We start from the raw sequence: 16,728 nt of genomic DNA on the forward strand, positions 1-16,728 counted from the left end.
CCACCAAGGCTCTTTTTCTTTTTCTTTTAGTTTTCACAATTCACATAGATATTCTAGTTCTTGTTCTAGTTACCTCCTAACCAATATGGAATTTAGGAAGGGAATCTGCATCAATATGAAAAGGGTTATTAAATGTGTCCTTTTTAAAAGTATTCACCTTGAAAAATTGGAACCAGCCACTCGCAGTTGCACTCGTGACTCGTTACTGCAAAATATTAAAAGTGCAAAATAAGTATCTTTGGCATAATTTTTTATTCCTTTCGAGGTATTGCATAACTTTTCTTTTTTTTTAAAAAAGAAACTAAGAAAGGCGCTCGCATACCTTTAAGACTAGCTTTCCAAGCTTTGCGCCCAGCTTGAGCAAAGCTTAGAATCCCAGTGACAAACACAGGATGGGCGTTGCGCATTCGGAAAGGTTGCAAGATTGAACTGACGAGCTCGGAAAATCGCAGCCAAGGGCCGAAGGTAGGGGGCGCTGTACGCCCGGTACGCGTGAGCCCGCACGAAGACTTTCAGCTTTTTTTTCCCCAGTCATATGACCGATAGGCTCCATTAATGCCCGTCTAGGAAAAGAGGGAGGCGACGGCGCTGCTCCGAGAGGGAATGAATTAAGCTCTTCTTAGCGGAAGTCTGGATGTCCAGCTTGTAGCTGGCATGGGGGCTACTACTGACGCTGCAGCGACAGAAACTCTTGATCGTGGCTGGTTGAGTGACTTGTCGCTGGGGTGTCCCGATTCCGCTCCCACACTCCGCTCGGCTCAGGAGGAAGCGCAGTAGCATGGCTCCGACGCTGCTCCAGAAGCTGTTTAACAAAAGGGGCGGCGGCCGGCTTAGTAGTGGCGACTCAACCTTTCCCCCTTTTAGACCGTCCAAGGAATGCTCAACCTTCAGGTGAGGAAATGCAGTTGTTATCTTGAGTCTTCCTTGGTGCGTTGGTCATTCTGATAGAGCAGGGGTCTTCAAACTTGGCCCTTTTATGACTTGTGGACTTCAACTCCCAGAATTCCTCAGCCAGCTTTGCTGGCTGAGGAATTCTGGGAGTTGAAGTCCACAAGTCATAAAAGGGCCAAGTTTGAAGACCCCTGCGATAGAGCAACCGCTGCCCAAAACGTGAGACCCGGGAGCGCGTAGGGAGTACTTTTTCCTCATCTCTTTAATTCTTTTTATCCTCTGGACCGTGTTCTTCAAGAGTCTTACTTTTATTATTAAAAGTGCAATGTGTGTTTCGATAAATTAGTCTAAATCCTAACCCCAAAAAGAGAAAGATGATCTTGCATACTGTAATTTCCTCCTGGTTGTTTTGGTTTAAGAGGGTGGAGTACTAAGCCAAGAAAAAATTGGGTTGGTTTAGGATTTTTTCTTTGTAATGATTCCTAAATGGTTAAAACGTGTTGCACATGTTCAGTAACCGTAGTATATGGTCTCATGGATAATTTGGGGAGTTAGAATTGTTTCTTTGGAATGACCACTATTAGGGCATCTCCTGTCCTTTAAAGTAATTAAACTAAGTGTTATATAGAGGAGTCTTAATTCAGTAAGATTGTTTAATAGATATACATACAATTGTGCTTTTATTGAGTTTGTTCTGCAATGAACTTCAGAAATTTTTTTCCAATCTGGAGTAGTCCCCTCAAAATATGGATAATCACTTGATCATTCCCAGTGAGCCTCAACAATAGATATTCTGGCTGGGGATGATGGGAGCTCAGTACATCTGGAAGACAACAGGATGAGGATGGCTGTCCTGGTTCCCTGCTTTCCTCATCCTTGAAATGAAAAAGCCAAGGAGAGGGACAGCAGAGAAAGAACATGTGATTCTCTCTGGACTCCTTGAAGAAGTTTGGGATAAGATTATAATTTTCCTGTGGTAGTACTGCTACATGATTACTGTGTTTTACAACCATTCCTTTATAAATATATGTCCCACTGTGGTTACTAGACTATTCTCCTATGCAATTATGCTTAAAGTTGTAGCTTCAATGAATAGTAAGAAATGCAGGCTTATATAAAGTCAATAAGTCTTTATTGATTAGCCCTTGGGCCATATCAAAGTGCAAAGTTTCAACAACAAATTGTTACTAAAATTTGATAAAGGCAATTTAAAATAGAATTTGATAAAAATACAATTTAAGATGAAATAGTAATAAAATACAATCTAAAATGAAATTGTAATAATGTACAATAATTTAAGATAAAGATAAAATATGATAACATTATATTTCGGAGTCACCCTTGCAATCTACCCCAATCAGTCACACATATGCAGATCTCAACTGGATCATTTTGTTTAAGTACTGTGCTACGTTAAATGTTATTTTCAAGTTCTGGCCGGACATAAGGTAAGTTATTTTGATATGGGGATCCCAATGGGTCATTCGTTTTGTATATAGACTAGGATACCTGTCTCTCACCCTCTTATACAGGCAACAGTCAAATAGGATGTGAACCAGGTCTGCCACTCCGCAAATGCAGACGCTCATTGTACAGTATAGCATGAAATCTCCCATATCTGACCATTGTGTCAAGCTGTTTGAATCTCGCTGTCGTAAATATCCCCCTAAGATGTTATAAAGTTATTTTTGAAAAAAATGGTAAAATGTACTTCCTGATTCATTTCTTATAAATATATGTGCATGTTTTATTTTGTGATATTATTTTTAAAAATTTAAATTTTCTGGTTCTGTCATCTGTTTTTATCCTCTATATGTTCCTTGAACGTAAAAGTAAGATGCTTTTGAATGCATTGCGTCTTAATTCTGCTTACTATTGGTATATTTCAACAATCTAGAAACATTCAAGAATATCTGAATTAGGCAGGCTGGCAATTACTGTACTATTGTATTTTATTTGTAATTATATTACATCCATAATAGCACCCTATTTTTAGTCTCTTATAGACATGGTCATCTAAATGCAGTTGTACTGTGAAAGTCTTTATTGATCTTAGGTCCAATAAATGAAAATAGGGATGGGTGTGGGATAAAAACAGCCTGTAAGAGTGATGGATAACACTAGATAACAGTAAGAAGTCTCTATTTTTAATATCGTACTTGTTGAATGCTGTACTTACTGGAACTAACATGCTAAAGATAGACAAATAATTGATTTTTTTTCTTCTGCATAAATATGCATACACACATTCGTGAAACAAATGGAATATCAAATATAAAAAAGAAACAGCATAATTCAGTTTTTGTCTTCTAGCCTATAATAAAGATATGTGTTGTAAGTCTATATTCTCCTTACATGCACTCACAGAAGAACTATGTAGTATCAGATTTAGGGACAAAGCAATAAACAAGGGCTGCATAAACCAGAAGTAGGAGGAAGATAGATGAGTGGGGCTATGTGATGTTTCCGATAGTTTAACAGTAGCAGAAACAAAGAAACTTTTTTTCCTACTTAAACTAGATTGCTGTGAAAAAAGCATGGGACGATCAGATGAGTATTTCTGTTTAAAAGGACTGAACACACGTTCGAAAGTAAGCAGTCAGTTCCCTAATTAGAGTTGTACTGGATGCAGTCTAATAAAAAGAACACATTTTAGATGCTGGAAGTTAGCCTGTCTATTAGAAATTATACAGTCCAGATAGCCTTGGTGGAGCAGTGGGCTAATGCCTCCTTAAGTAACACCAGCTGCCTGCAATTAGTGCAGGTTCGCATCCCACCAGGCTCAAGGTTGACTCAGCCTTCCATCCTTCCGAGGTAGGTAAAATGAGGACCCAGATTGTTGGGGGCAATAAGCTGACTTTGTAATAATGCTGCTGGGGGGGGCGAAAGCCCTAATAAGCAGGCATATACATAGAATGAAGGCTATTGCTAAGCACATTAATTTGTGCTTAGATTGTAAGCCGCCCTGAGTCTTCAGAGAAGGGTGGGATATAAATGGGATTTTTTTAAAAAAGTATAATGCTGTCCATGTACTGTATGTTCATTGAACAACATACAGTATGGAATCCATACAGGAATTGCCATGACTTTTCACACAATAGCTTTTGGATGCTGAAGTTTTGTGTGGTATAGCTTTGTGCATTTTAGGAATAGGAGAATGAACTGCTCAATCTTTACTGTAACTTCTGTTATAAAGGTATTTCTGTTTTTAGAACATAAGCAGTTTCTGAAATGTATAACAAGTTTAAACAGTTAACTTGACTATTGTTTTCATATTGCAGCTCAATTCATGTCATGATAAACTACCATGTTGAATGAGCAAACAAGAATGTTGTTGTACAGTGTTTGTAGGGGGGATGTTTTTGCCCCCCCTCCCTGGAATGGCGGTAATGGCCGGCGGCCTGAAGATCGGCCGTGGCTTGGCCCTTCTCCCTATGCTGGCTGGCAGGCATTACTATGGCCCCAAGATCGGCCAGGATTACGCTTTAATGCCCAGTGGGGGCTAGTGCTTTCCATTAATTTTCCGGATTGGACCTGGGACTGGACCGTGGTGGGAGGTCGGTCTGGGATTGTTCATCAACCGCCCCACTGGTGTGAGAGACCAGTTGGGATAGGTTTACCTCGGGATTCCTCATTTTGTCCATGACAGGCTAGATACCTCAGCCGTAGTGAGAGGACGGTTGGGGTCTTTTTTTCTGAGTTCCACCCAGGTGAGAGCTGAGTTGGACTAATTGGACTGTGATACATCTACCGGACTTTTGCTATCAATACCATCGATCCACCCATTATTAACATCAGCCCTATGCAGACATCTTTTATTATTGTATGGCTCCCTTGCACTACTCTGGAGCCGACTTGTATGCCCTCAGGGGGGTTTCTCCCTCCTGGGTTCAACCTGCTGCCCTTTTCTACACTCCCCTTAATGACGGGCCCAATTGTTGGGACCCCGAGAGGTGGCTGGGCTTAGATAGGGGCCTCGAGCGGAGACGTATTAAGAGGCCTCTGATTCACTTTTTAGCCGGTTATAGGGGAGGGAATTATTAACCGGCACTCAGTCCGGGCCGGTTTGGGGTCCCGGCGGGACGAGGTTTGGGTCAGAGGCGGCTGGTTCTGGATGTGTTGGGGTGGGGCTTCAAATCCCCACGACGATAGGGAATGGCAGCAGGTGTGTGCACGGAGGGCCGTATCGACATCCAGGATCGCGCCCCCGCTGCTTGCGAGCAGTGACACGCTCCGACCCTCCGGTTAGCACCCTTTTGCCCGGGGGTGAGGGTGATCAGGCCCCTGAGCTTAGGCTGGTGTATTTTAATGCCAGATCCATTGTTAATAAGGCTCCCCTCGTTCGTGACCTGATCGAGGAGGAACGCGCGGATCTGGCATGTATTACGGAAACCTGGTTGGGCTCGCAGGGAGGGGTCCCTCTGACCGAGTTATGCCCCCCAGGTTTCCGTGTGCTACACCAGCCACGGGCTCAGGGTAGGGGCGGTGGGGTGGCGGTGGTTATCAGGGAGACTTTATGTCCGTGGGAGACCACCATTGTCCAGATTGGCGGGAGTGAGTCCCTCCTCCTGAGATGTGGTTCTCGGGTTCAGATGAGCTTGTTGCTTACATACCTGGCGCCCAGCTGTGTGGCAACAGCTCTGCCCGAGCTGCTCGACACCCTCTCAGGGTTGGCGGTGGAGTTCCCCAGGCTTATAGTGCTGGGTGACTTCAACCTGCCTTTCCTGGGAGGGTCATCGGAGTTAGCCCGTGAGTTCATGGCTTCCATGACGGCCATGGACCTGACCCAGGTAATTCAAGGCCCGACTCGTGGGGGGTAACACTCTCGACCGGGTGTTCCTATCTGGACAGTGGTTGGATTATTTAGGAGGGGGCTTATCGGACGTTATTCCCCTATCATGGTCCGACCATCATCTCCTACAGCTGGTCTTCCATTATGCCACCCCCTGCCGCTGGGCGGCGGAACCAACTAAATGGTTCCGCCCCAGGCACCTAATGGACCCTGAACGGTTCCAGATGGCGCTTGGGTCTATACCTATTGCCCTCACTCACAGCTCAGTTGATGCCTCAGTGGATGCCTGGGAAAAGGCGGCCACTGAGGCACTCAACTGTGTCGTACCCTTGCGACCTCTGACCCAGTGCAGATCCCGTTGAGCTCCATGGCTTTCTGCGGAGCTCCAGGAGATGAAGCGTCGGAGACGGGGTCTAGAGAGCGGTTGGAGGTCCAGCCGTTCCGAATCTGACCGATTGCAGCTAAGAACCTTTATAAGGTCTTATCTTGCTGCGATGAGGACGGCGAGGGCTAATTATTTCGCTGCCCTCATCGCGTCCGCAGATAATCGCCCGGCCGCCCTGTTTAGGGTGACTCGCTCCCTTCTTAACCAGGAGGTGAGGGAGGATCCCTTACAGGGACGGGCCGAGGAGTTTAGTCATCATCTGACGGACAAAATTGTTGGGGGCAATTAAGCTGACTTTGTAATAATGCCGCTTGGGGTGTGTGTGAAAGCCCTAATAAGCAGGCATGTACATAGAATGAAGGCTACTGCTAAACTTGTAAGCCGCCCTGAGTCTTCGGAGAAGGGCGGGATATAAATGTAATTAAAAAAAATCGCTCAGATCCGGGCCGGCTTGGACTCTGACTGGGCGGAGTCTGACGTGGAGGAATCGGACGGTCTTGAGCATGTTATCTGGACTGAGTTCGATCCTGTTTCCCCTGATGATGTGGACAGGATCATGGGGAAGCTGAGCTCCACCACCTGTTTGTTGGATCCGTGCCCCTCCTGGCTGGTTTATGCGGCTCGGGAAGGGACACAAGGCTGGTTCCAGGCAGTAATAACTGCTTCTTTGAAGGAGGGTGTCTTCCCCGCTGCCTTGAAGGAGGCGGTGGTGAGACCCCTCCTCAAAAAGCCTGTCCTGGACCCGGCTGTTTTAAATAACTATCGTCCAGTCTCCAACCTTCGCTTTCTGGCGAAGGTTGTTGAGAGTGTGGTGGCACATCAGCTTCCTCTGTTCCTGGAGGAAACTGATTATCTCGACCTGTACCAGTCGAGTTTCAGGCCCAGGCACAGCATGGAGACGGCATTGGTTGCGCTGGTGAATGATCTCTGGTGGGCTCGGGACAGGGATTGCTCCTCTGTCCTAGTCCTATTAGATCTCTCAGTGGCTTTCGATACCATCGACCATGGTATCCTTCTGCGGCGTCTCAGGGGGTTGGGAGTGGGAGGCACCGTTTTACCATTGAGGAAGCTGGCTTTAATGGTTTGCTTGTAATGTGCAAGCCAAGATATTAAACTTGGGTCTTAGCTGAAGTAAGCTAAGAACAAATTCTAATGTTTGATCTTTGTTAAAAAGAATACAAGCCAGGGCTCCTGATTCGGAGATAATGACAAGAACTTCATAGTTTATTCAGTTGCTTTCATTGGCAAAAGCAGTCAGGTGGGCATAACTGACATGCTTGCTTGTTCATAAAGAACTAGAATTCTGGTTATACATACAAATCAAACTTACTATTTTTGTTAACCTATGCTTTTCAGATATTTGCCTCTGTTGTTTCCCTTTCCCTTGTATTTGCTAAATAAATGGTTCAGAATTTGGTTATTCATTTCCTTTGTGAAAAAAGTAGTCAAGGCCAGAGTGATGACATCACATGTGTAGACAACACATTTTCACATGACATCCTATTCCATTCTTTGTGACTGTCTTGTGATCCATTTGCCAGAATCTGTCGTTTTGATCTGTCTGGCTGTGTATTCTATATTCCATGAAAGATAGGATGCATCTAGTAGATGAAAAATGTTTTTTTCTACTTTTTCTTTTCAGCCTGTAGCTACTGCCTTTTGTTCTAAAGGTAATAAATACCCATCTACAGATTTTTCTTAATTCGTTTTTTAAACTATTGAAATTATAGTAGTGACATTACCACATCTGGGGATCTAGTCTCAAACTTAACTATTGTAGGCATAATGTATCTTATGTGTCTTAAATCTTTGCATATTTAACTTTAATGAATGATTCAAATTCTAATATGTTTTATCTAACATGATAAAACATCTCAGTATAAATATTATCTATGTCTTGCATGGCTTTAATACTTTTGTTGTTATTGTTATTATTATTGAACTTTCTGTCTAGAGAATTCTTTGTCCTGTTAATAGCTTGTTTTGCTATATGATTTTTTTGTAAAGAATTACTTCAGCTACTCTAAAGAGCTACGTTTGCTCTTTTCTACATCTTTTATAGCTTTACAATATCCTTTTAAAAATTATTTTGTACTATTTTGTACATTTTAAAATAACAAAAAACTGGAAAAAACAGATAAAAATACTTTGTCAAAGAAAAAATATGTAGAAAATGCTTTAAAAGTGAAAAAATACAAAAGAAAAAGGTATATCATTTTAGTACCACATAGTTATAATTCTTTAATTATATAATGCAGTTATTATTCAAATACCTATTTATAATACATATGCCTATCTTTTTTTAAAAAAAAATCTTACTGCATTTTGTATAAATGAGTCCAATATTTCATTATATTTATCCATACAAAGTCTACATCTATAGGTCCAAGTGCACTCAAGTCCTCAACCCGAAAGGGGCCAAACATTTTTTGGAAGTTTACAATAGTCTTTTGGAACTGTGACATTTCACACATGACTACTCATACAAGCTATTCCTTTGATTCTCAGTATCGGGTTTTAAAGTGAGAAAATGGATTTAAGCCAATTTCAAAAAGGGCCTCCTTAGGGTTCCGCCAGTTAGAGATTGCCAGCGGGTGATTCCCAGGGGGAGGGCGTTCTCTGTGAGTACGCCCACCCTTTGGAATGAACTGCCGATGGAGCTTCGGACTGCCCCCGACCTTCGCTCTTTTCGCCGGGACTTAAAAACCTGGTTGTTCGAACTGTCTGGCCTGGACTGAGGGATTTTAAATTTTAAAATATTTAATTAAATTATATTAAATTAATTTTAAATTTTAAATTTTATTGTTATTAGGAATTGTGGGCTTTACTAATTTAATTCTATTTTATTCTTTTTGTACTGTTTTAATTGCCCTGTGAACCGCCCTGAGTCCTTCGGGAATAGGGCGGTATATAAATTCAATAAATAAATAAATAAATAAATAAATAAATAAATAAATAAACATACATACATTTTTCTTTGTAAGTTTTCTGTCTTCTTAGGTTCTATGAAGACATTTAGCCAAGTTTGTGTCTTATTCTATACCTTCTCTGAAAGAATTATATGGCAACTTGAGACTTGTTGGTTCAACATTTTGTTTAGGCTTCCTATATTGTCATGTAGCTAATACACCTTTTTCTTTTGGTGTGCCTATATTGACATGTAGCTAATATATATTTTTGCTTATGGTGAAAGGAAGGGAAGGGCAGGGCATAATAACATACATTCATTTAGTTCCTTATAACTTGGTAAACAAACCAGTCCAGCTAGTTGTGGTATAGATTGTTTGGTATTGTAAACCAGATTTTTTTCCACTGTAGTTTACTAATATTCCTAAAAATATTGCAAACAGAATGAGATGATCCAAATATAATCTACATTTCAAATTTCTGACAATGCAATATGCTTAGCAAATAAAATATTTAATTCTTCAATTTGCCATTTCAGATTTTATTCAGATTTTTCATGAACATCTTACATATCCTCAATTAAAATAGAATGCCTTTTAATATCAAATGAAGAGGTTAACAGAAGGAACATATCTTTACAATTACAGGTATATAAATGCTTCAAGTTAACTCTGCTTTGTGTAATGTAGATTTCATGACCTTATTGTAATTCATACATCTTCAGGTATTTAATTTCAAGGACCACCTCAGTTATATGGATAGATCGCTGATGAGCATGTCAACAAAAATTATGGAAAGTAATGAAGGAAAAGGTTTGTTAATCATAATCACATTTTTTAAAAAAAGATTTTATTAGTTTTTATACGGTTAAGGAGGGGGGTAAGGGGATGGGAATTAGGTTTAGGGTACAGGAAAGGTTGGGGGTGAGGGTTGGGGTTTCCCCCAATAACATTCAATATTTGGCAAACAGCATATTGTCTGGATAAATATGTAAAAGTAATAAAGCTAATAATTGATAACAATGATAGGTATAATAGTTTATCATAAACAATACTAAGTTTTCAATGTATAGTATTTTTCTTACTCAAATAAATTCAAAATTGCATATCACATTCCTTTCTCTCTAACTCGCTTATCTAGCCATTGATAAAATTTATTCCAAGTTCTATAGTAAACTGAATGCTCTTTCTCTTTAATCTCTAAAGTTAATCTCTCTATTTCTGCACAAACCAATATTTTCTTAATACTTCTTCAGTTGGTAACTTTTCATTTTTCCAATATTGGGCGTACATGATTCTTGCTGCTGTCAATACATGTAACATTAAGTATCCACTCTTCTTGTCATAGTTGGGACCTATCATTCCTAACAGAAACAAGTCTGGCTTAAATTCTATTTGTTAAGCCAAAACCTTTTAGCTTTAGGACATGACCACCAGATATGGTAATAAGTACGGTACCTGGTCTTTGATTACATTTCCAACACACATTTGAAGTATTTTTAAACATTTTCGCTAGTCTCACTGGTGTCATGTGCCATCTATGAAACATTTTATACAAATTTTCTTTATATGGTACAGCTATGGTTAATCTAATATTTCTATCCCATAACTTTTCCCATTCTTCAAGCTCTATAGTATGTCCAACGTGTTTTGCCCATATTATCATTGTTTCTTTAACTTGTTCCTCCTCCATCTTTAAGTTAAGCAGAAATCTATAGAGTTTTTAATCAGCTTTTTATCTGTTTTTAACAATATAAAATCAAGTTCTGTCTGTTTCTCATAGAGCCCTGTTTTCACATCTTTTTCATATCTTGATTGGACTTGTAGGTATGGCCACCATGTTAGGTCAATACCTTGTTGTAAGTCTTGTCTAGATTTTAATCTTCCTTCATTGTCCAGTATGTCTTTATATGTTACAAGTTTATCATAGTTAATTAAGTTTGGGTAAGCAAAAACTTCCATTGTTGAAAGCTATTCAGGTATCTTAGTATAAATTTTTTCTTTTATTTTTTCCCATTCTAAGAGAAGTGCATTTCTTATAGCATGTTTCTGGAAATATCTATGCGCTTTATTCTTCCCATACCACAGAACAGCATGCCAGCCAATCTGCCGGTCATGCCCCTCTAGGTATGGTAGTCTTTTGTCTCTAAGTGTTATCCATTCTTTAATCCACATTAAAATAGCTGCTTGGTAATATAACTTCCAGTCTGGGAGTCCAAATCCTCCCCTTTCTCTAACGTCCTGTAGCAATTTCACTTTAATTCGTGTTTTTTTCCCTTGCCAAAAAAAAACCACACACATATTTTTAACATCTAAAATTTCACATTGGAGCATTTGAAAAACTTTTGCTTTTAGTACATACTAATGACAGTTCATGTGCTTCTAATATCATGGCATTCCTATTTTATTATTTTCAGGGTATATACACCATGCTAATCAGCCAAACCTTAGCAGCATATAACTCAACAGATCTGTAACTTGGATTAAAGCAAATAAAATAAAATGCAACATAACATTGTAGAGTAAATCAGAAATAAAATCGGGCATCTTAATACAACCACTTATAGACTAGGAATCTAAATAGTAGAACCAATTACAGGTAGTCATCACTTAAGTATAGTAATTGAGTCTGGCAACTCTGTCGCTAAGCAACATAGTCTAAAATGTGATGTCATGTCACTGTGCCGACTCACAATGGCAGTTGCAGCAGAGCTCACTGATGATGTTGAGTGAAGCTTGTATGGTTTGCAACACTCTGTAGCTACGTAATCTCCATTGTGACAATTGTGTCAGCTAGTCTGTAAATGGTTGTTTATGATGCCAGGTTGAATTTGCGCTTTGGAAACCGGCAGTGAATGTCACAAATGATGATTATAAAACCGTGGCACACTGCAGCTTCATAATTGCAAGTGAATTGCCAAGTACTTGAATCATGATCACATGACCACAAAGACACTGCAGCAGCTACAACAACCGATTGTAAGCCCCCCCTTTCAGCATAATCAAGGCTACCTTTACTAAGGGCCATGAATAGTCTGCCTATCAGAATCATGGAATAACCAGATTTGTTCATATAGTCCACCTTTAGCAACCATAATTAGAAATGGAAATTCAGTCCTTAAGTGAAGCAGTTGCTAAGTGAAACCACAACTGTGCTTCTGATTTTACTTCAGCTTTGCTTTGCTTTATAGACCTGCAGAGGTCATAAATATGAAGTTTAGTCATGAAGTTAGTTTTTTATTACTGTTATAACTGCAGATTATTTAACACTGATCTATGTAACTGTCAGGCACAGAACAACACATACAGACTGTAATGGCAGTCATGTGATGGATGATACTTGTGTCATGTCATAGCAGCTACCTTTGCACCCTCCTGCACTCCGCAGCACCCACCTCCCCTCCAGCCATGCTTGCACCGTGACATTTTTAAAACAGTGCATTTTTGAAACATTTTTGCAGCAATCGCTAAGTAAATCAATTTTCCCCAATTGGCCTTTTTTTGCCAGAAATTGGAAGTAAGCACCAGTAACTGGTTTAAAAAAAAATGCAAATTGTGGTCATGTGATTATGGAATCCTGCAAACAGCTATAAAGTGAACTAGTTGCCTAGCATCCAAAATTTGGACATGGGTGTGTGTGTGTTTGTAGCTGTTGTAACTTTAAAAATGAGTTGTAAGCTTTTGAGGAGTCTGTCATAATTTCAAATGGTCATTAAGCACCGGTCCTAAGTTGAGCACTATCTGTATAAAAGAGAATGGAGGAAAAACAGAATCAGAGTTTCAAGATTATGTTTTTGTTGTTGTTAGCTGCGAAGTCGTGTCCGACCCATCGCGACCCTATGGACAACATTCCTCCAGGCCTTCCTGTCCTCTACCATCTTCTGGAGTCCATTTAAGCTCACGCCTACTGCTTCAGTGACTCCATCCAGCCACCTCATTCTCTGTCGTCCCCTTCTTCTATTGCCCTCGATCTTTCCCAGCATTAGGCTCTTCTCCAGTGAGTCCTTCCTTCTCATTAGGTGGCCAAAGTACTTGAGTTTTAGCTTCAGGATCTGGCCTTCTAAAGAGCAGTCAGGATTGATCTCCTCTAGGACTGACCGGTTTGATCGCCTTGCGGTCCAAGGGACTCGCAGGAGTCTTCTCCAGCACCACAGTTCAAAGGCCTCAATTCTTTGGCGCTCAGCCTTTCTTATGGTCCAACTTTCACTGCCATACGTTGCAACTGGGAAGACCATAGCCTTGACTATACGCACTTTTGTTGACAGGGTGATGTCTCTGTTTTTATTAGAAAGTTTTATTAGTTTATAATATACAATACAATGGAAATACAAAAACAAATAGCAGAAAAGATGGGGAAGGGAAAGGGGAGTAGAGAAGGGAGGGAAGGGAGGGAAAAAAAGGCAGTGACTTCCAACTTCCTTTGGTGCAATAGAGTATCAACTTCAAGCCTCAGCTTTTTACTTTTACAAAATATTATAAACTAGCCATTTCAATAGCATCAAATCCATCTAATTGATAAAGCCCAAAATCAGAATTTCACTTTTTTCCACCTCAAGCACAAAAACTAGAAGCAGTTTTCATGTGGCAATAAAAGTATTCATATTCATATGTTGTGGGAATCGATGTAGTCTTCCATTTTTGAGTGTAGAGTAATCTTGCTGCTGTCAACATATACAACATCAAAGTTCTGTATTTTTTTTCCCAGGTCTTTGTCCATTAGCCCCAAGAGAAAAGTCTCTGGTTTTCTTTCTATATTTAGTTTAAGAATTTTCTGTATTAACATATTATTTTCTTGCTTTATCACACGTCCACCATAAGCGGTAAAAAGTCCCCTCTTTACATTTCCAACATCAATTTGAAATACCGTTATACATTTTTGAGAACTTCTGTTAAGTACCAATGGTACATCATCTTGTAAAAATTTACTTTTAGATTATAATTTAATGTAAATGTTAACCCTTTATTACACATATTTTCCCATTGTGCAAGCATTACACCCAAAATTCCTTGCCCACTGAATCATACAGTGTTTTACTGGTTCATTTTCCAGATTTAAATTTAATGACATTTCGTAAACTTTAGCAACATGTTCATTACTACCACCCATGATTTGGACGTCTCTGTGTGTGTGTTTTTGTACCTGTTGTAATTTTAAAAATGAGTTGTAAGTAGCTTTTGAGGAGTCTGTCATAATTTCAAATGGTCATTAAGTGACTGGTCCTAAGTTGAGCACTACCTGTATAAGAAAGAGGGGAGGAAAAGCATAATCAGACTTTCAAGATTCTGGTGTTTTAGACCAGGGCTGTCAAACTGCCGGCCCATGGGCTGATTGCATCATGCGGAGGCTGTTCCCACCCCAGCTCTAGCAATGAGAAAAAAGTCACGATACATCGCGACACATCATGTCACACAGCAAGTTTGACACCCATGTTTTAGAGACTGTTTCAATGAAGTATAGTTCTAATCTTCCTATGGAATCAGTTTCCTGATCTGTTCTACCTCATAAGACAAGAAACAATGGATGGAAACTAATAAACAAGGAGAGAAACAACCTGGAATTAAGGAGAAACTTCCTACCAGGGAGGACAATTAATCAGTGGAACAGCTTGCCTTCAGAAGTTGTGGGTACTCCATTATTGGAGGTTTTTAAGAAAAGAGTGGACAGCCACCTGTCTGAAATGGTAGGGTCTCCTGCTTGAGCAAGGGGCTGGATTAGAAGATTTCCCAAGATCCCTTCCAGCTCTATTCTGATTGTTTGGGCTGACGCCATCTGGCAGCTGCCTCCATTGCTGCCTCAGCCTACAGAACAGAATTCTTATCAAAATAATGCAGGTTGGATTTTATCAGGATTTAGGAAGGCTATTAAGACCTGGTTATTCCAAGAAGCCTTCAGGGAATGAAGTAGATGTTCCTTGCAATTTGTGATTACTGTGTTCAGTTCAGTAGGATTAATAACTTTTATGTATTTGTGTAATTTATTATTTTAATATTTGATTTGGATAGGTTGCAATTAAAGTGGCTTATAAACCTGAAAAAATAAATAAGGGAAGTAAAATCTCAAAATACTTTTGAAAGACTCTATAATACGTTTGCTTGAAATAAAGCTTTGTGTAAAAAAAACAGCTCGAGAGGACAGGCTCAATCACTACATAACTTTAGCTTGAATACTTCATTCTGGTTCTTTGTAGCATTTTCAGTTAAATGGATGTTTTATTGCTAACTGTGCATTATCTCAGTAGCTGTTAACAGTAACACTGGCTTCAGTAAATGAGTTCATTCATTTGGCAGTTGATTGCAAATTACTCTTCAGGCTATGTTGTCATGCTTAGAGATTCTATCCATGTAAAATAAAACCATATGTGAGAGAACACTTCGTTAAGTATTTGGCAATTCTTCATTGCCAGTAAAAGAAAAGAGAGCTGTAAATGAATTTTATTGCAACTTAGGCAATACTGAGGCTGGTTTTGCACATCACATTAGCCCTTAATGTATTTTTTTGCTTATTATAGTATGCAGATTCAATCAATAAAGCCAATGTGTCTTAAAATGCAATCACAATTAAATTCTGGCTTAAGACAAACCAGCTTGTTTTTAATCTTAAGATATTTGGTGTATAAAACACTTGCTCTAAATATGTTAAAATTGTAAAACGTTCTTTTTTCCTTTAGAAAATAGATAAAGTAAGGACAATGTGATAAATACTAGTTTCAGAAAGACATGAGTGTGGAGAAGTGGCCATAAGAAAATGTATATAATTATGAGGGAAATTAAAAACACCAGGGTAAACAGTATGACTAAAAGTATTGGCATCATCAACAGACTTGGTTTTGTTTTGAAATATGTTAATGAATTCTTTGGAGTGAGCACAGTAGACTTAGCATTGGGATTTGGTTCTATTGGTTATATTTTTGAATTGGCCTTTCCTACCAAAACATGGGTTGAAACTTAACATTAAGAAAACCAAGATCATGGCATCCGGCCCTCTCAATTCCTGGCAAATAGATGGGGAAGAAATGGAGGTAGTGACAGATTTTATTTTCCTGGGCTCCAAGATCACTGCAGATGGGGACTGTAGTCAAGAAATTAAAAGATGCTTGCTCCTCGGGAGGAAAGCCATGGCAAATCTAGACAGCACACTAAAAAGCAGAGACATCACCCTGTCAACAAAAGTGCGCATAGTCAAGGCTATGGTCTTCCCAGTTGCAATGTATGGCAGTGAAGGTTGGACCATAAGAAAGGCTGAGCGCCAAAGAATTGAGGCCTTTGAACTATGGTGCTAGAGAAGACTCCTGCGAGTCCCTTGAACTGCAAGGCATTCAAACTGGTCAGTTCTAGAGGAGATCAACCCTGACTGCTCTTTACAAGGCCAGATCATGAAGCTAAAACTCAAATACTTTGGCCACCTAATGAGAAGGAAGGACTCACTGGAGAAGAGCCTAATGCTGGGAAAGATTGAGGGCAATAGAAGAAGGGGACGACAGAGAATGAGGTGGCTGGATGGAGTCACTGAAGCAGTAGGCGTGAGCTTAAATGGACTCCAGAAGATGGTAGAGGACAGGAAGGCCTGGAGGAACGTTGTCCATAGGGTCGCAATGGGTCAGACATGACTTCGCAGCTAACAAAAACAAAACTGGGTGTGACAGGAGGTTAGTTATCTGAAATATTCAAAAAAAATCCCCTTAAGTTTAATATGGTATTATTCCCATTTTATCAGTAGGGAATATTGGAGTTAATAGATCTGAAACATTCTTGTC

General features: G+C 39.9%; 1 protein-coding gene across 1 annotated transcript in view; it reads left to right on the top strand.

Moving 5' to 3' along the window:
• The first annotated feature begins 597 nt into the window (after positions 1 to 597).
• Positions 598 to 16,728, top strand: part of FNIP2 (folliculin interacting protein 2) — an 80,344-nt gene continuing 64,213 nt past the window's right edge. Inside the window, exon 1 of the mRNA XM_081332632.1 lies at positions 598 to 891. Within this exon, the coding sequence (XP_081188758.1) occupies positions 779 to 891 (113 nt within the window). The 5' untranslated portion in view covers positions 598 to 778. The remainder of the gene's footprint in view (positions 892 to 16,728) is intronic.

Source organism: Vipera berus (assembly GCF_964194415.1).
Source record: "Vipera berus genome assembly, chromosome: 7".
Lineage (NCBI taxonomy): Eukaryota > Metazoa > Chordata > Lepidosauria > Squamata > Viperidae > Vipera > Vipera berus.